General features: G+C 37.7%; 1 protein-coding gene across 7 annotated transcripts in view; it reads right to left on the reverse strand.

Moving 5' to 3' along the window:
• The window catches only part of pde10a (phosphodiesterase 10A), an 85,339-nt gene that overhangs the window by 14,595 nt on the left and 50,217 nt on the right, over positions 1 to 20,527 (reverse strand). For 6 of the 7 annotated variants that reach the window (XM_032552578.1, XM_032552577.1, XM_032552576.1 and 3 more), the window contains 8 exons: positions 16,920 to 17,051; positions 7,086 to 7,114; positions 5,516 to 5,636; positions 4,104 to 4,153; positions 3,874 to 4,014; positions 2,153 to 2,308; positions 1,102 to 1,152; positions 525 to 583 (listed from right to left, as the gene is read on the reverse strand). In XM_032552578.1, coding sequence (XP_032408469.1) covers positions 525 to 583; positions 1,102 to 1,152; positions 2,153 to 2,308; positions 3,874 to 4,014; positions 4,104 to 4,153; positions 5,516 to 5,636; positions 7,086 to 7,114; positions 16,920 to 17,051 — 739 coding nt within the window. Of the gene's footprint in view, positions 1 to 524; positions 584 to 1,101; positions 1,153 to 2,152; positions 2,309 to 3,873; positions 4,015 to 4,103; positions 4,154 to 5,515; positions 5,637 to 7,085; positions 7,115 to 16,269; positions 16,644 to 16,919; positions 17,052 to 20,527 lie in introns of those variants that run through there. The other variant, XM_032552581.1, reaches the window with a different exon arrangement.

The raw sequence follows: 20,527 nt of genomic DNA on the forward strand, positions 1-20,527 counted from the left end.
CTTTCACATTAAAATTGTAAACGCTACAATCCTGCTTAAGCTAATCCACATTTGTTGTGTTGTAGCCACAAATTTCAGAGCTTTTTATTAGGATTTTATGTGACACACCAACATAAGGTTGGTGTATTAGTACAAAAAAACAAATGCACACCAGCCAGAGTTTCTTATTTTAAGCAAAGACAAAATTATTTTTTACCATCATGGTTGACTTTTGTTGTCACATAAAAATCCATCAAATATACACATCATGTACAAGTTTGTGGTTGTAATGTAACAAAATGTGGAAAAGTTTCAGGAGTATTAATATGTTTGCAGTGCACTATAAGTTTGTTAAAATATAATTATTACTCCTACTGCGTGAACACAATGTTTATTTAGGACTTGTGTTGTCGTGAATGCAGTTAAATCGCTGCCACACTTGAAAAAATGTCCAAATTTTAGGATCATGGTGTAAAAACAAACTTCACAGCTTTTCAGCAGCTTTCATTGAGAGTTACAGAAGCAGATCTCAGTGCAGCTCTTACTTTGACACATCTAGTAGGAAGTCATTAAGCTCAGTCTGTTTGGCAAGGCCTCTGCACATCTAATAAAGAAAAATAGGTCAGGATCAGACACACAGATGTATGAAGAACTTTCTCTTTTCTTTTCTCAAAACACATCCAGCATGTTCTGTAAGTGAAGCGGCTCACTGTCTACAAACAGGCTCGCGGGCCGTCTACTCGTGTCTGTAACAACGGAGTGTGTCAGCAGCAAGCAGTGCTTCAGTGCTAACCGAGGCTCAGAGGTCCACTGTGGCCAGAGCTGCAGTGGGACACCGTTCCTCTGGGGTACTATGTTATCTTTTTCATAAAACATAATGACGTCTCAGGGGAGATGTTTGTTGAACGCATGGTCTTGTTGATTGGACTGGGCATACTGACAACCCGGTTCCTGTACACAGTGGATTTCCCCAGTGCAGAACCAGAACAAACAATGTCATCCAGAAGCATAATAAACGGTAGGGTACACCTTGTTGCCAGAGGCTCAGGAGGAGAACTGCAGCACATCTGTTAGAGGGGGCAAGCTCAAATTCAGATCAGGTCTGTATGCAGGCATGCCTACCTGTACTTGATGAATGGCAACAGATGCCCAAGCTAAATTTGCTGTTGCAACCTGCAAAAAAAAAAAAAAAAAAGGTAAACTTAGTTTTAAAGTTCTAGAGACAGAAAATCAATAAATTCAAGCCACCTGGACACATTTTGACATTTTTAAAACAGTCACAGTCAAGCTAGCTCTCTCACAAATTCAGTGCAGCTCTGCATACTCAGCTAAAATCCTACAGAGAAGCATCACATGCTTGCTGTTCTGGTTTCTGCTTACAGAGCTTTAATGTTTCGCAGATTTATTTGGAAAACAAACAAACTGCATGCAACCTGTGCAGTTGCAAAGGTAGTGGAAAAAGGTACTCCCATCAGGATGTGGTGTAAATGAGACTCTTCTTCAATGTGAGAGCTGTAGAACCAACATGATGAAGTGGCAAGAAGTCAAATTGAACACAAGCAGGTTAATCTAGCTTACATGGGTATAAGATTTGTATCCATCTCAACATATATGATTTTTTATTATTTTTCAACTAATTACAAACAAACTAAAACTTTGTTGGAATTTTTAAACTTATTGCCCTGCATATTAAGAGTTTGTAGCAACAAGAACTCTTTTGTACCAGTTAAAAAACAAGCGAAATAACAAAAGAGAAAAAGAAAATACAAATAACATCTGATTTTAAGTTCCAAACACAACCCGTTTAATGAGTAATAGGTTCAGTCAAAAATGATTTTCAGTAGCTGCAAAAGTGAACACCACTCACATTTTTCTACCGTAAAAACATTTTTACTTTCTAAAAATTTGAAAACTATCAGCAACAGCTTGGATATTAAAAGTTACAGCTGTTGTCATTCGGTGAAACACAATAAAGCAACCTAATTACCTCAGAAGGTTATAAATATTTACAATAGACGTCTAGTGATAGTTGTCAGTATTTAAAGCAGCGCAGCGTCTTTACGTTGCTCTCGGCTTCAGCCCTCTTCTACCAGAATCTTGGGCACATTTCAATTCATCCTGCTTCAGCCTTATTTAAAAAGTTGCAGATGTCCTTGTTCTGATTTGGGCTGACCTCTTGGTGTCTTAGGTTGAAAGGATCCCTGCCCCAGTGCCGATGTAGCTCCAGGATGGCGATGAGGTCCCCAATGGCAGTGAGGATGGGGAGACACAGGACAGAGTGAACATGGATCCCTGAGTCCTGTCCTGTGCCGTCCGGAAATCGCTCGTCCTGCAAATACAGAGAGACCCGTCCAAATGTCTACCCAACTAAACTGCATGTGTGTTACAACAGTGTATCATAGGAAAGCCTACAGCCATGCACAAAAATGTGACTTGCATTCTACATTCAACTGTTTGGGTTGTTTGATTGACTTGTTTGCTGAGATTTGTTTAGACTGGTGGATTTTCCGTCACAGAAGATCTTTGTTGATATTTTCTTCTGGAATCTGTTTTAGAAATTTTCCTGTTCAGACTGACTTCAAGCTGGAAAAGTCCCTGGTTTGTCAAATTCTGTTCTCTAATCAGCACAGGCAAATTAGCCTGGAAGTTACAATGAAAATAGACATCATGTTTTCTGCTTATGGTGCAAATATTCATAACCTCTATAACGTTTCTTACAAATTTTGTCATTTTGTAACCACAAACTTGATTATTAATTATTAGGATCTAATGTGATGGACCATCACAAAGAAGTGGATAATTGTGAAGAAGAGGAAGAAAGAAAATTCATACTTAGTTTTCAAAGAAGAAAAATCATTCATGCATTTGTATTTAGTCCCTCAGCAGCTTGGAAATGGAAAAATTTACCCCTTCATCTTTGCAAAACTAGCCAAAGCTCAGTCAGGCTGCATGAAGAATGTTTACAAAGCACTATTTTTAAATCTTGTCATTGATTCTCAGATGGATTTGGGACTGAATTTGATCTAAACCATGCCTCCAACAGGTTTTCTTCCAGGATTTTCCTGTTTTTTAGTCACATCAAACTGCCTCTCTACTCTGACCAGTTTTTCTGCACCTGCTAAAGGAAAGCAACCCACACCATGATGTTGCCACTACCATGTTTCACAGTGGAGACTGTCTTTTCAGGGTGATGTGCATTGTTGGTTTCATCTAACTGTTCAAATTTTGATGTCATCTGATGTGCAGAACTACACGGTTTGTCGCAAACTGTAAATGGGACTTTGATGGCTTTCTTTCAACAACAAACATCTTCTTGCCACTCAGAATTGTAGAGTCCATCACTAATGGTAATCACATTCAAAGATTTTTCTTATTGATCTATTAATGTCTGCAGCTTCTTGGTTTCTTCTCTTATTAAATCTCTTGAAGAAGTTTGAGACTCTTAGTGCTCACCTTGGTGCTCTATGGTCTTTATGGTGCATTTGGAAAAAAAAAAAAACCTTTTAAATTTCGTCCCACTTCACAATTTTGCACTACTTTATTCTGGTCTGTTACATAAAATCTCTGCAAAGTATATTGAAGTCTTGTGGCGTGCCGTGGTGGCGTAGGGGATAGCGCGACCCATGTTTGGAGGCCTTGAGTCCTCGACGCGGCCGTCGCCGGTTCGACTCCCGAACCCGACGATATTTGCCGCATGTCTTCCCCCCTTTCCTGTCAGCCTACTTTCATATAAGGGACACTAGAACCCACAAAAGACCCCCTGGAGGGGTAAAAAAAATAAAATAAATAAAAGCTTATTTGTAAGGTTCTGCAAACAGTTCAGCGACTAAACTATCAATACTGTCAAATTCTGATTAGTGTGACCTCATTCTGGTTTAAAGAGAGCTGTCGTACCCCTATGATGTCCTCCACTAGCAGTGTTTTGCGAGTCTTGGCAACATAAGCGGCAATGGTTGTCCCGTATGAGATGGGGCCAGACGGGACGAGACTTGGACCGCCATCCTTGGCCCCCCTTGGAGTGTATAAACATAAACTCTGTTAAAAAAAGGAAAAGTAACAACAGATGATGAAAATCACACAGAGAAAGAAAAGGTAACTTTAATGAGTAAATTCAATCAACTCACATTGTTGCATTCTCCCAAGAAATAAAGTGCAAAACTATCAGCTTTTGTTGCTGCAGAGAGAAGACATACATGTGCTTAGATGCAGCTTACTTCAGCAGTTTGCATTCTCAGACATTTTCTCCAATCGATTAAGGACAGACGTAGACAAAAAGCATAACAAGCAGGCAGCTGCAATCGAATCGTCTAACAATGGCCCACATAGCAACAAGTGTACTCTGACCGAGGCTTTCACTGCCTTCCAGTTCATCTCATTCCCAGTCCTCCTCTCCAGTCCCATTTCACACTCAGATATAGGTCATGTTATCATACAATGTGACATCAGAGAGGCGGCTGCAGCACACAATACTCAGATTATCAGGAAGTTAATGAGTGATTTGCTTCGGGTGAACTGGCATATTTAGTTCACTCGGAAACATTTAATCACTATTGTATGTATGGTTCTCTCTGTTGGGGATAAAGGAGTTTACACGGCACATATCTCAGTCACTGACCAACCTATTTTTTGTCTTTTTCCACATATACTTTAGGTTTTTAATCATCTAGTTAACACCACAGTTATGATCTGGCACAGCAAACAGAACAGTGAATCTGTCAATTTTTCTTTAGACAGACATGTGACACATAACAGATGTTATCTGAAGTCTTCACTGAGTGTGACTTTAATCTTAAAAAGCATATCTCATCATATTTTAGACAACGCAGACATGACCTGCATTTTTGCCTTTGAGTAAGAATGCAGGTCATCTCTGCAGCAGAAACTACCCGAATGCTACCTGGATGTTTGACTTTTATCTGAACTTTTGTCAGAAGTGGTTACTGTGTCAAGTTAAAGGCAGACTGGACTTGTCATAGAAAGTTTTTAAATCTCTTTTGAGGGCACTGGACAGCTAGGTCTCATTGCTACTGCTCCCAGATATCATTTCTCTCTCCTCTGTCTCACTGGACAAGTCGACGTATAAATCTTTGCCTTATTAGCTTACTTTCCAGCTGGAACTTGGCGATCACTACTGTCATCTTGGGTGGCCATCATGTTTATGCACTGATGCCCAGACTCCATGTTCCATATATAATGCTGGTTTCTTTCCTTAAAGCTAAATATTTATTGACTCTGGAGGAGGAAATAAATGTAAGTATCATATTTTAGAAGTCTGAACACAACTAAAAAAGAAAAGATGTTAAGAAAAATATGAAATATGGACTTTAATGGCTTCTTCAGAGTTATTTTTAATCATAAAAATCCCCCTCTGGAATTCTGAGTGTTTGACCCCAAGTTCATTGAGAGATGTTTATCCAGGAATTTGTCATAAACACGCAGATTATTTTCCGTCAGAAAAAAAAATCTAGCTGTTCTTTGTGACATTTTATTGTAGCATTTGTGTAATAAGGTTTAGTATGTATTTATATGCTTTTACCTGTTTTGATTATGTTGGACAACTCATAGAGCAGAAGTTTGTTATCTCCTCCAATGTCCAGCCGCTGCTCCATGAAGCTGTTCAGTTCATACACCACACCCTGCATGTTTGTGTCCTGGTACTGCCGGACACAAAACATTAAAAAAATGGAAACAATTTGCGCTTTGTGGCACATATTGATTTATACACTTCATAGAAAAGGAAGATACTTTTTCTTTTTAACTGAGAGAAAGAACATTATCTTTTTGCCATTGACCAAAATATTCTCCTCCACGACTCGATGACATTCCCTCTCACTGCTGTGTTTTAGCTTAGAGATCCCCAGTGGCTCCAGAGAAGGTCATAAAACCCACAGTTCTGACTGGAGTCCCGACAAGCCCTGCTGCAGAGCCTCAGCGTTAAAATCGTCACTGTGCAAAAAGACAAACCTCCGGCCCTTTTTACGAGGCCAAAGAGATGTCTATTTCTGCGCCTGCAGAGAGGGTGAGGACAGGACAGCAGGGAGAGTGGTGCACTCGAAAGCATCCCCAACGGGACGCTTTCTGCCCTCCCACATCCTGTTTGCGCAGACGTATGGATGACGCACTGTGGGGTTGAGGGGACCTCATTTATTTTCCTGTGTCATAAGTTTATTCTACAGAGGTGGACGGCTCAGATCCCCGAATGTGACCGGGAAAAGGTGCGAGTTTAGGTGTGACACGGGGGAGTTTTTTTTCCAATTTCTTTATGGCTAATTAGTTGTAATAAAATGCACACTGGAGTCTTCAGCGTTAGAAATGCTTGTTAATAGCATCATACAGTAAATCAGTGCCATCCTGTAGATAATAGAAGACAGCACTGGACTGACTGCAAAACTGTTCGGGCAACGGTCCGTTTGTTTGAAAATGTTTCAATTAAATTAACTATGACATGTTAATCAATATAAGATCTGAAAAGTGTGGTCTGCATTAGTCTTTAAACTCCTTTACTCTTCTACCTCTAAATAAAACGTAGCAAATAATATAAAAATCTGTATTTTCTTTAAAGGTCTCAGCCGTTTGTTAGAAAACATTAGCAACAGCATTATGATAGGTTAGCAAACACCTGACAGGCCAGATAGATGCTAATTAATCTAAATTAGAATCAGTTTTATTGACCATGATTGTGTGCACAAACAAGGAACATCGGCCTTTTTTGATGTTGGTTTGAAATGCTCACTGCGTACAGACACTAAGTATAAATAGAAAATCTTTAGAGGAATAAAATAAAGGCTAAAATGAACAGTATGGACAGGGATTTGTTATATATATGAAGAAAAGAAAAAGTGGAATATGCTCAGGGTATAAGGTGTTCATTGTGTTCATCAGAGAGGCAGCCTGGGAGAACAAACTGTCTCTGTGGGGTCTGGTTTTTGCAAATAGCACTCTGTAGCACTAACCTGAAGATAAAAGTTTAACAGTTTGTGTCCAGCATGTGTAGGGTCTACAGAGAGGTTAGCTGCCCTTTTTCCGAATATAGACCCGCACAAGTCCTGGATGTAATCATTTAATTTAATAAGTAAGTTAGGTTTAGGTATAACACAAAAACTTACCCTGCTGACTTCTTTAGTCGCTGTGCCATCTGTAAAGACAAAAAAATGGTAACAAGCTGAGTGTTTCAATATGTTACTTAATCATGTGATTTATTTGTCTTTTATCTGTTTAACTTATGTAATTTATGTAGAAATCAACCAAAAATAAAAATGTATCAACAGTTATTTGACTATAATTTGCTGTATCACATACATTTTCTGCAAATTTTCAAACAATTGGCAATGTTGCTGAAAAACAGCAGCAACCAAAAACACAATCTACAAATATTGTTGTTTTTTTTATTAAAAACAACTTTATTAAAAACCCATGTTTCTTAACTGCTCTTCAAAATGGGAGAGACAACAGACAATTCCATTTCTGGAGGGCAAATGTGTTGACACATAGTAAATGGCTACACGCAGTTTCAGCCCTTTTGCGCATTTTTGCCAGCAGTGCCCATAAACATGCAGGGTGGTGTACTAAAGTGAATTTCTATCATTTAAACTAAAACTAACTCAAATTTCCAAGATGTTTGAACTAAAACTTCAAAACAGCTCACACCATTTTGCAAGATGTAGTTATTTAAATCACTAATATTAGCCACCTGTGTTGTACACAACAATAATCACCTTAAACTACCAGAACATTTTGCTTTAGATATTAGAAATTTGCTCTTGATTAGAAGTTCCTCTGAGCAGCTGTTAGCTTGACTACTCTATGAAATTGTTTTCTCTTATTTTCCAGGCAGGGATTGCTCTTACTGTTGAACTTAATGTAAAATCCATTACAACTCAATGCTCAAAACAAGCATCCTTCAACAGAATTATTAACTCACGCCATTCAGGTCTTATCTCATCTACAGTTGTTTATCATAGCTGCCAGTTTCTTATAGTTTCATCTAATAATCCTAATAAATGTTTATCCTAATCAAAATTCTAACAATTCAAGCTGTTTTCTGAATTAAAATCTCTAAAGCTGAACACTCATGTGTCTTGACTATTTGAAATCTGGGTGTGTGCCTTTCTGCAAATTAGCACAATGATCGATTGCAGTGAGCTGACAGCACAAGCTGTAAATAAGCAAAAGCATATGTGGTCCTCCCACCAGTAGTTGAATTGAAACATTTTGAACAGAACCAAAAAGTGTGGGGTTGCAATACGACAAAAAATATATCCAACCAGATTTTGTCACATATTTCATGAACTGTGTAACTACGTACACAAATCAAGTTCGTCATCTTGTGTCTCTGTCGACGGAGATAAAGCTATGACTTCATCAGTTTAATTCACTGGATGAAGGTGATTTTATAAAATTTGAGAATGTTTCACAGTTGCAATCAGCTGATCAAGCACTTTTAACTTTTCTAAACAATTATTAAAAAAAAAAAACACTATTAGTTTTGGTGTCAATTTTTAATTTTTAAAAATTTTAATATATGCTACAGGAAAAATATCTACAAAATGAACAAAAATCAGAAATTATTTATTTTTGTTTTTCTAAAAATAAATACTTTTATTGTTAAAACTAACATATTGGGGGTTAAAAGTTTGGTAAAGTCATGAACTGAAATTATAAATGTTATCAATAATGCACATTTTGAAAAAAAAGGAAGCTAAAATGTATTTCTAAAGCCTTTAAAAGTCCTAAAAGTTATTTTTTGGCATTGAAGGCAAAAAAAAAAAAGGTCAATGTATAAAATTGAAAAAGAAAAAATAATAACCACACATGTTCTGTTAAACAATTCGCCTGAAATATATACAATATACCTTTGCTCATATACTCAAGAGGTATTCAATAAACTCAAATGTTAGCCTCCTAGAATATGTATTTAAAAGGTATTAGCTAGCTCATTATCTCTCAGTTTTGATATGACTCATTGATAATTCAGCTCCTTTGTTGTTTTCCACAATTCAAGCTAATCATGTGCGAACAAACCTTACAGAAACGAGTTTTTCTCATGCTTCAGAAACTAGGTGCTTTACTTTAAAGCCGTTTCTTGATGACTACTGTTTCATGCTCACCCACACAGCTTTCGGTCTGAAGTAGAGATGAACTTTTTCTGACAGGGTGACACTTCACAGACACCAAGCTGCAGCGACCATTATAGTCTTTCCTTCACAGCTTTTCCACTATGAGCATTAGTGTGAAAGGTGACAAATACTGTGGTCGTCAGGGGAAACCCAGATTTGAAATCATACTCCATGTAAATGCTAAAACTATGTCATATTGTTTATATGTTCCTTCAAAGCTAACATGGTTATATAGTCCAAACTGAACCTAGTATGCACATTCACTTCATTATCAGCTCTAAAACACTTTTCGAATAACTTATGAAGGAATAAATCTGAAGTAAGAAAGAATATGAACTGTAAAACTTTCTGACTTCGAGTGAAATTTATTCTTGTGATTTCCAGCTGTTGAAATTGGATGAAAATACTTTCAGTGACAATAACAAAAGTTTCAGCCAGTCCTAAAAGTTTCTGACATGGAGTCTTGGAGAGCTACTTGGAATAAAAATCAAACATACGGCTCCAGGGGCTCTTCATCAAACCAGGGTCAACAACACACCAGAACAGTAACTATTGAGACCCCTTTGATCATATTTCATTTGAAAAATACCATGCACAAAGGTTTACACGTTTTAGAAATACAAGCTAAAGTTCTGACCAGAGTTGGTGAAACAAATCCCTATGAAGATGTGAAGAGGGCTTTTACAGCCAGCCACATTGTTTGTTGTTTTAAACATTCCTCCAGTATGCTATGAGTTTCCTAACTTAGCCATGAGACTTATTTTAGAGTGAACCCCTGGCCAGGCGTGACGTCAATCAGAGGACTGAAAGCTGCACTTGAAAAAGACTTCCAATCCCTTTATAAAGGGGAGCGTTTCTTTTAGACATGACCTTTTCTGACTTCTAGAAGTCTAGATATTTCACAAACAGATGGCTTTGAAGACTAAATCTGACCAAACTAGTGACTGGAGAGAGACTGGAAGCTGTTAAACATCAGTAATTACAGCAGAAACTAAACTGTGTTAATAAACTGATGCATGCTGTGTACATAATAAACACATACAAAGATTGAAATTATTTAATTATACTGAAATTATTTAATGATATATATATATAAATGTTATTAACGGCAGCTGAGAGCAGTATTTGTTCTTCTTGCATAAATGTCATCCATCTTGAAAGCCTCACTCTTTATACAACTACAGGTACAATTTAGACAACCGAGCTAAAACAAAAATATCAGAAGATATTTAGCAAAATATCCTGATGCAGAGAATATGCCCTGTATCAGAGGACACAGGGCATATTGTTGCCCTGTGTTAGAGAAAATGTATCATTAATTAAAACTTTTGCACTCAAATCTTGTTTCTGTTAGTTTGTGTGTTCTGACATCATTCCATGCTGGAAAATAAATATTGAAATGCATCATCAAAAGATCCAGAATAGTTTGATATTTATGATAATGATCCCTTGAAACCTCAGAGCTATAAAACCTGATGGCCTTTAAATTTGAGCTGCTATGCAGAAGCAGGTGGCTGCTTGGACAACTTCCAAAAGTTTTCTTAAGGTTTGCATGCACAGCCATGCCCATTTTGCACCAGCTACAACCTCAGCATTCTTTTCCAATCAATGTTTTTCCTAGAAACCAGTAAGGCTTCAGTGTGTTTAGTTGGTTTTGTTTGGTGTGGGTCAAAAAGTCCACATACCTTATCCCACTTAGATGAAAGTGGGAGAAAATGACAATTTGCTCAACTTATTCAGCAAGAACAACATCTCTGTTTCATCAGATATGTTGGTGAATTAATCCCAACAGGGCCGCTAGTCCTCAGGGAGCGTGCCTCAGGTGAATGTGCAGGTCATCATTTGAAGCACTTAGCTATGCAACAGTCACTTAATACCATCCCATATTTTCATGGAGTCGTTATGCTTTCAGTAAATACAAAAAGAAAGAACTGAGACTTTCTTAGAAAATATCCTGGCAGCAGAGCTGGCAGTGAACACCAAACAGGACTGTGTAGCAAGACCTGTGGGATGTGCACTTCTTCTAACTTTATGGAACTGTTGAAACTTCTCGTGAACTTTTTGTTAAAAGATTTATATGTGTTATGTCATACTGGTTTAAAATTTATTACGCAGCACTCAGTTTGGAGGTCGCCTTTGACATTTAACAAACAAAGCTGTTCAATTCAAAGAACTTATTCAATAATTCCTTTAAAACTGCCATTTTATAGCACAATTAAGTAACTATGTTAAAAAAAAAATCAATGATTAAAACAATTACTCCAGGTATGTTTTAGATGAGGGAATAACATAATGTAAAGCTCAAAACACTCAATTCTACACAACACTGCCGCCACTTTAGAGAAATACAAAATCTCCACAAAAGCTTCCATATGTTGTACAAAATAATACTTTCTTTTTCTGTTTTTGGAGGAATTTCCTCACACTGATGTCACATGTCAGCTGAAGGATAAAAGCACACATCTGATCCATCAGCTAGAGTTAATGATCTATAATGAGACCTTATAACACATGACCTATAGATGCACACAGAGGATATGAACAGCTCCATGCATGTCTTTAATGTTTCACAGGAAAACGAGCCTCTCAGTCAGCTGGGTCTAATGTGCACAGAGCTTAATGGGAGCTTTATTGATCCGCCGCCACAGATCCACAGCGTCCCACAGGACGGTTAACCAGGAGTGACTCAGCGGTCAGCACCTCGTGGTTGACCTGGTGGTTGCTATGCTGCCATAGCCAAAGCTGGTGCCTTTGTTTTATGTAACGTTAGATACCAATATGGCTATTATACTATTATTAATGCTTTCAATTATGGTACTGAGCTAAAAGCCTGAAAAAAAAAACAAAATTAATTGTGACAGTGTTTAATTGACATTATTACATGGCTTCTGTTAAACATCTTGCTACAACTGTACAGCCGGTGAATAATGAAAGGATGTTTAGAGCAAACAAGCAGAAAATAATTGACTAGGTCACTAAATTTCCACAGAGAGCAAGTGATTTGAGCTCTTGAAGCTGCATCCTCCTGATGGAAAGCCCTGCAGGTGAGCCCGGTCTGTTATCACAGTCCTGAGATGTGAGCTTCTGGTACACAAAACCAGCTTTGTGTGCTTCTGATCAGCCTCTAAATACAACTCAGGAAACAGCATCAGCTGCTAAAAAGCTCAGCCAGGCTTTTTCCCTCTGGTATTGAAACAAAAAAAAGCCCAAGCCCAGTGATTCACTTATCCTCAGAGTTTTCCATTACCCATCCTTAACAGCCAGTTAACCATTTGTTGCTTTAGAAAATGATAACAAAAATCAAAACATAAAATCAATTTAATTATGTTTAATTGAAGCTCTAATAAAAGTAACCAGTATTTATGCTTTATATAAACAAGAAAATGGTTTAAAAACAAAAATAAATGGTACCGTATAAATGTTTTAGAGACTCTGCTGTAATAAAGTATTGCAATTTCAAACTTTCGTAGTTCACAATCAGAATCCAAAAACAATAAAAATAAATTTTTCAAACTGAGATTGTTGAACGTTAACCAGATTTTACTGAGTAGCTCCACCTTCATGAGCTGAAATTTCAGAGCTGAAGCTGAACAGAAACAGGCGTTATATTTCCTCTATGAGCTTGTGTCTGTGTGTGAGGCTGCAGTCGAGTACCGAGGCGTTTCTGGATGGACGCAGCAGAGAGTTTGGGAGAAATTAATTATCCCACGATACATCGAAAGGCAACGTAAACAGAGCCAGTGACACATAATAATGTTCTTATAACATGCTTAAGTTGTGTTTTAAAAAGAAAAAATCATTTTCATGAAAAAAGTATAATGACCAGAAAAAAAAAAGTAACAGATAAAATTTTGCTATTGGGAGAAGCTAAATTTGTAATAAAGACAGCTGCATAATAGTGCATAAAGGTGGAGGCTTTTTCTTGAATTACAGGCAGTAACATAACCTTTCTAGACACACACATACAATAATCTATCTTTACAAGGACTTTCCATTGACTTCCATTTATTAATTTTTTTTATTAATTTCTATAGCCTGATCCTGACCCAAAAACAGTTCTTCTTATTAGGCCCAAAGCCTGGGTAGTGGGTCCCCACAACGTAGTATTTGTTGCGAAATTGGACCTTATATGGTGAGAAATGCTAAAACACACACACACGCAAATACACCCCCCCACACACACACACAACTCGTTCATGCTCGGACAAACTGATTTATGTAATCCAATGTTGTCCGTCACATGATAAGTGAGAACAAGCCCGGCTGCAGGGCTTGCTTCCAGGAAGCAGCGGTTATCTCAGTGACGATCACATGATGACAAGTCCTCCTCCTCCCCCTTATGCTGCTGGTGGTGGTAAACGCATAAAAATATCAGATCAATCACTAAAAGGCCCAGCCTAAAAAAACAACATATAAACAAGATATTGAATGTATCTTGTTTTTTTCTCCATCAGTGTCATCATGGACAGAACTAAACATGGCTGCACAACAAAAGAAAAGCAAGGGAAATGTCTTCAATTCGTATATTCCCGTCATCGGTCTGACCTTTCAGGCTGTTTGAGGAACCAAAAATTAGATGTAACTTGTACTGTGAGTGGTTATGGCCAACAAGATGAACCTACAGAGACTCTTCAGAGTGGAGCCGAGCGGTCTGCTCATCGTAGTCTAACAGAGGAAGTACAGTGAGTAATATTACTGAGGAGAGCCCAGAGACAAGCAGATGGTGCAATCCTAGAGCTGCTACTCTGATTTAGCACAAAACTTCCCTCTTCTTCCTGAATAATAAACACATACGTATATGGTATCTACAGTATATGGCCATATAATGTGAATACATACATAAATCACATCTCATCTATGGACTTATAACATGTATAAACTAATTGCTATGAAAATGGTACATCTTGTAAATGCAAGAAAAGAACTAAATAAGAGCAATTTAGTGCAAGAAATAAGCTGTTGAACAGAAGTTTACACATTGATCATCTCTAGCTAATGAGCAGCTGCATGGAAATTAAAAAATCTTTTTCTGATCAGTGAAGGCAGGCTGCACAGTGGCAGGTAGCACTGTTGCCTTGCAGCAAGAAGGTCCTGAGTTCGATTCCCGACCCAGGGTCTTTCTGCATGGAGTTTGCATGTTCTCCCTGTGCATGCGTGGGTTCTCTCCAGGTACTCCGGCTTCCTCCCAAAGTCCACAAACATGACTGTCAGGTTAATTTGTCTTTCTAAATTCTCCCTAGGTGTGAGTGTGTGTGTGCATGGTTGTTTGTCCTGGCGACTTGTCCAGGCTGTCCCACGCCTCGTTAGCTGGAGATAGGCACCAGCACCTCCCGACCCCACTAGGGACAACGGTGTACAGAAAATGGATGGATGGATGATCAGTGAAGGCACCATACAGAGAACTAGATAGGAACAAGCATTTGTGGGAGGAAGGCTCTTATATCTTTTCATATTATAATTCTGAAAGAAAAAACATGACAGATTTAGATACGACAGTGTGTGGCTGGTTGTCTGTCCTGTGTGTCTTTTGTTGTCCTGGGATAGAGTGACCACCTGTCTGGTGGTTCCCCTGCCTCTTAATGAAGGCTAGAGAAGTGTGCCGAATTCATATTAGTGAATATCTGTCTGGTACTTACTACTTTGTGATATCAAAAATGCTGAATATGTAAAATATAGCAGTGGGACTTGAGTAAGACTCTTAATACAGTTAATTTAATTAACTGCAATTAATTGCATCACATATCGACAAATATGGAATATTTTAATTCAAAAAGCCTTTATGCAATTATTGAATAAATAAACATATGAGCTCAACAACAAATACATTTGTGTTTTGAATCTGTTATTTAGGTTACTCAACCATCAAAGTGCTATTATGCCAGATCAGCTTTCAAGTGGTTTAGGATCATTCATGTAACTTCCTTTAAAAAGAATTTCTTTAGAAATGTGGCCTGTGTTTGTTGACATTAGCTGTGATGCTGCAACACGTTTAGCAATGAGATTGTATTTTAGGCTTCGTTGACAAGCCAACTCCTTTTAGCACAACTTGCTCACAACATAAAAAATGTCCACTTTCATGTTGGGAATGAGACATTTTAAAAGACTGGAATAAAAAACTAGCATTTCTTAAGCTATTATGCAAAAGTGTGACTTATTTACTGTATTAGTAACTAATTTAATGGCACCAACTAAAAAATCTTCACTATTTTATTTTATTCATTTATTTTTATAAATTTATCCTTTTTTATTTCTCTAAACTTTTTAACAAACGTTTTGAATGTTTTCCTCCACATCCCAGTGTCTGTACCTGCGGCGGTACTTGTCTTAGTCTTTGCCTGCTGCACATCAGTTCGGTTCAGCTGCATTCATTGGTTGACTCTGTCTGAACAACAGACCTGCAGAATAAAATGTCCACTTCACTGCTAAATGAGAAATGTTATGAAAGTTTTTCATGGTTTTCAAAAGTTATCTAAATTCTGGAGGCAGTTCAAGTCGGGTGAGGTATACAGCACCAGATGCTACTAATGATGCTATTTAGGACAAAGCTGCTGAATTTCCTGTATGAAATCAACAAGTTATCTGTTTGCCATATTTTCCCCTAATAACTGTTTAAGGAAACTTTCATACGTTCATCTTATTGAATAATTTCATGTCTGCACATGTTGTGCAGACTCAGAGCAGGAGACCGAATAAATTTTTCATCATCTTTTTATAACAATTTATAATAGAGAATGGACAAACTTCTAAGCTACATGGAAATGTTAACAGTTTTCATTATTGCTAACCCATAAATAAATAAAAATCAATAGCTGAACAATGAGCGGATTTTATCTCTGGTAATTTGAGAGTGTGTGTGTATGTATATGGATATGTATATGTATACTGTATATATACATATATACACATACAGTATATATATACTATATATACTTAAACCTATAAATAAAAGTTTTTACCATGTAAATATATCTTTTGTGAATCAGCGGTGTGATTTGAACAGGTTTAAACTGCGTTCATAAAACTTGGCGGCAGTGAGAGTTACTAACATGATCGTCTCCGTTTGGGATCAGTCAAACCAAACACACACTCACACAGCATACAGGAAACTATTAAAGACACATTCCCAGACTCTAAACATCAGGCTCCCTACATGGCGGCAACAAACATGGAATACCTCATGTAGAAGGCAGCTCCGAAATGTGACAAATCTGTCCTATGCCACTTTCCTCCTTCAGCAGGGCCCACGCCCCGAGTCAGCACAGCCTCCTCACCACCGCCACCGTCCCCGCCCCTCCTCTGGGCCTCCTTCAGTAGGCTGCATGTCTCTGGAGGTCGCCTCTGACGTCAGCAGCTCGCCTGGGCAGAATGCCAGCCCTGTGGGCCCTTGATGGATGTGGTCGGTCTGAGAAACAGTCGGCTGTGTGTGGAGCGCACGGCACAAACTCAATTCGGCCCGCTCAAACACATCTAGTGACCCGTAAAGACCCGACAGGCCTCGCTCACTCTTCCTGTCTTTTGCGTGTCGCAAACTCCCACAATTAAAAAAAAAAGACGCACATGAAGTTGAGGTGTTTGAGCTGCAGAAGATCAGGATATTAAAAAGGACCTGCCTCCACCTTTGGGTCTGCTAAAAGCTACCTGAATGATCCCATGCGCCGCTGACTGAGAGAGCAAACCTCCAACCAGGCAAAATTTTACAGAAATTACAACTGTGCATCACTGAAGCCAAGTGAAATCTGCTGATCCAATCAGAATGTTACAGTGATCCCGAGAGCTGCAGCCAGCGTCTCTGCATGCGTCGGTCTGCGTGTGGGACGGCTGTACCTGCAGGCCTGCTGCTGGTCTTCTTCTTCAGCCATCTGTCTAACGTCTCAGCACTCACACTCTCCAACACAAATTCGTCCAGCATCTGCGGGTGCAGCGAGAGGTAGGCCTTCACTTTTTCATCTGTCAAGCCTGAAAAAAACAAAACACCAAACACATAAACATCTGCTAGTTCTTGAATTGTTACCAGTTTTCTCCGTACCAACAGCTTGTTTGGGCATGTTGCATAAAAATTACGGAAGTGTATGAAAAGTGCAGATAAGAGACACAACAGTATTTGTAGTTTTTCCACTTTCTCACAAACACTAATGCCAAGCTAACACAACGTATTGCATAACAAGGAAGTGAAGGGAAAATGATGCAATGTTTTTAGAGAAGAAATTTGCTAAGTGTTTCTAACATTTGTGTTCTAGCTTCTTTATCCTGATAATTATATAAAGATGAAAACGAACGTTTTGCACATTGTTCTTTACAAAATAGTTCTCAGTGAGCAACTGAATGAATTTATGACAGATTTTCCAATGAATTTAGGCCTAAAGTCTTTTTTTCCTCTAAACAGCTTCTTGCTGTTTCTTGCTTTTTCTTGATTTCAGAAAAAAATATAATCAACATTTTTAAAGCCATAAAATAATGGCTTTTTTATTCCAATAAATATTACAATCAACATTGTTTTTTAAAGCCATAGAGTATGGAAAATCAACAAATCTGTTGCACTTGGAAAAAAATTTCTATTTCTATTTTAAAACATTTATATTTCCCTCCAACACCTTCTTGTTAAACATTCACTCAAAATATCCAAGAAATTATTAATGCAAATGTGGAATACTATATCAAATTATATAAAAACTACACTCTTCATCAATACTTGAGATTATTTAGAAAAAAAATATTCAAACTAAATTACAAAATATATCACAAACATAACAAACAAATAAAATAATTGAGTGACAAATTTGACCACATTATAGTAAGATATCAATTATATTGAATAAATTCCTTTCCTTTCTGTGCCATTTTGTAAAAGATCCTTCCATGTTGAAATTTCAGACGGTTGAACAGATTTGTTGTATTTTTTATCCATGTTTGTGTGTTAAAATCGAGAGTGCTCCGACATAGAAAAAGGCCCGACATTTTAGTTTACTAAGCACTGCTGCTGTGTTTGCTGGTCATTTCATCCTTCCCTCATTTCATGCCTTTGCAGTTTTGATTGTTTCATGTCCGACTGCCGCTGTCTACTGCGGGTTGTTTTGAACTGAGCATGCGTCAGTTCACACTCGCCAGGGTGACGCTTGGCCACTGCTCCTCTGCTCTTTATTGCTTTTTTGCAAATGCTGACGTTTCAAAGCAAGACCACACATCACATGTGGGTTGAGCCATCCTCAGGGGTGGAAGTGTGAATCAGTAGGGAGGTGATACAAAGAGAGCATATTTTTATAAAAACAAAATATAGCAAAATGTTAACTGAAAAATGTTTAACACTTTTGAGTCCTTACAACAGCTTGATTCTATTGTTGTTTTGCTGAATATTTAGGTTTATTATCCTGCTGGAAGGTAAAACTCTTCTTTTTTGCAATCTCTAATAAGTTTTTTTTTTTCAGAATTTCTCTATACTTGTCTCCATCCACCTTCCCATCAACTTTTTCCTCCTTTCAGGATTGTGGCTAACTATGACTGGAATTCCTTTAACATTGATGTTCTTCCTATCACTTTTCCATTAATGAGCTTCCTTGGAGCTCTTGAATACTTCTCTAATAAATGCTCTCATTGCCTGGGCTTTTCTAGTACTTATTTGGTATATCAAATAAAATTTAACCCAAAGGCACACTGAAGATTGTGTTTGAAACTTTACAAAATATATTGAAGGTTCAAAAGGTATGAATAATTTTGCAACCAAACTATATTCCAGAGTGTGTCCTTAACCATGTCACCAGAAAACCTTTGTGTTGCAGACACCAGGTTTCATCTAAAACCTCAGATGGGCCGGCTAGCTCTCTTATGTTTCCTGTAAAGCCTCAAAACACAGGCATGACGATAAAGGATGACTCGCATGTGCTCAATAACAAATGATGTTCTTGAGAACTCACTAAGTGCTGCTGGTTACTGACTTTGTTGTTAGAAAAGAGCCATTTGTCAGATCATTGATGAGAGAAAGTTGTTTTAATGAAAGGTTTGCCTGTGAGAAGAATTCGCACTCAGAAACCATAACCATTTTATCAACCGTGCAAATGGAAAGAGTCAAGCAGAACCGCGGCTCCATCTTTAAGTTTTACCATGTTACTGAGACAAGAATGAAAATAACCACCTGGTCCATTCATTGACATTTACTCAGCTGTAACTTAGCCAAAACACTAACGCAGACTGTGAGTTCGTGAGAAGTCAAAACTTCACTAGAACCGAAAGTCAATCTGTAACACAAATTTGTGTCAACACAACAATAACCTCAGGGAATCAAGTGTTGCTGCTGCCAACATGAAGGAATGGTTTATAAGGCCATTTGCAAACGATTTGAAGTACTACATTTTATAGCAAGAAAGAATGTTTATAAGTGGAAAATACTGAACCCAAATGCCAATTTCCCCAGGGCTGAATGTTTCGGGATGTTCACCTCAAGTCAAACCCAGCTATGTGTGTTTGGGTGTGTGTGTGTGTGTGTGTGTAGGCCATGAATTCCACTTCTCAATTTTCCGCCAGTCTTTGGTGGATTTACTGGTATTTTTGGGAGGTATTGTCCAGTTCTGCTTCAATTTTAATATTTTTTACAAATATTCTCACGTTTCTCCAGCACCCTCTGATATGACAGATGATGGATTCTACCTATGATAATGAGCTGACAAGGTTCTGCTTCAGCAAAGCATCCCCAAAGCATGACACTTCCACCTCCATGCTTCATCGCTGCTATATGTTTCAATCTGTTGTCTAAATAATCCAGTTGTAGACTCATCTGTCCAAAGAAAATTATTCCAGAAATTAACATCACAGCAGCAATTGCTAAGTTGATTAATTCAGATGCCTTTCCAGGCGAGGTTTATCTTTTGATTCAAGGTTAAATACATTTACTATTTGAATTTACAATAAAACCTTACAGAGTGGTCCCAACAAGTTACATTTCAAAACTAAAAAACTATTAACTGTAATTTTTTGTTGGGCAGAAAATACCTGATTTTACTCTGATTAAAAGTTAAACACTTCAGAGCCTTTTTAACCATGGCCATGTCTCTGTTTTTGTTGTTTAATATTGTTCCTGGTGGTCAGTAATAATGTAAATAGATCAGAAAATGTAAAAGATATAAAATACCTGTTTTATAAACCCTTTCTTTTTTTACTGTATCGTTCTATCATTCACTTTTGGAACTTTAATATATTTTCGAGACTACTTACTACCCATCCCTAAATTAGTCACCATGATTTGCTCTGTAGAGAAAAGTAAGGCTAATGTAGCACCATATGTCTCACACCTGGAACTGGATCATGAAACACCACAATCATTGCAGAGTTACTGAAAATTTACAAAAACATTGCTGAAAAAAAAACAAACAGAAAAAGTTCTAAGTTAGTTAAGTCAAAATCCAAATTTCAGACTCGTTGAAATAGTACAGCACAGCCAAAAA

This window comes from Xiphophorus hellerii, chromosome 22, assembly GCF_003331165.1.
Source record: "Xiphophorus hellerii strain 12219 chromosome 22, Xiphophorus_hellerii-4.1, whole genome shotgun sequence".
Lineage (NCBI taxonomy): Eukaryota > Metazoa > Chordata > Actinopteri > Cyprinodontiformes > Poeciliidae > Xiphophorus > Xiphophorus hellerii.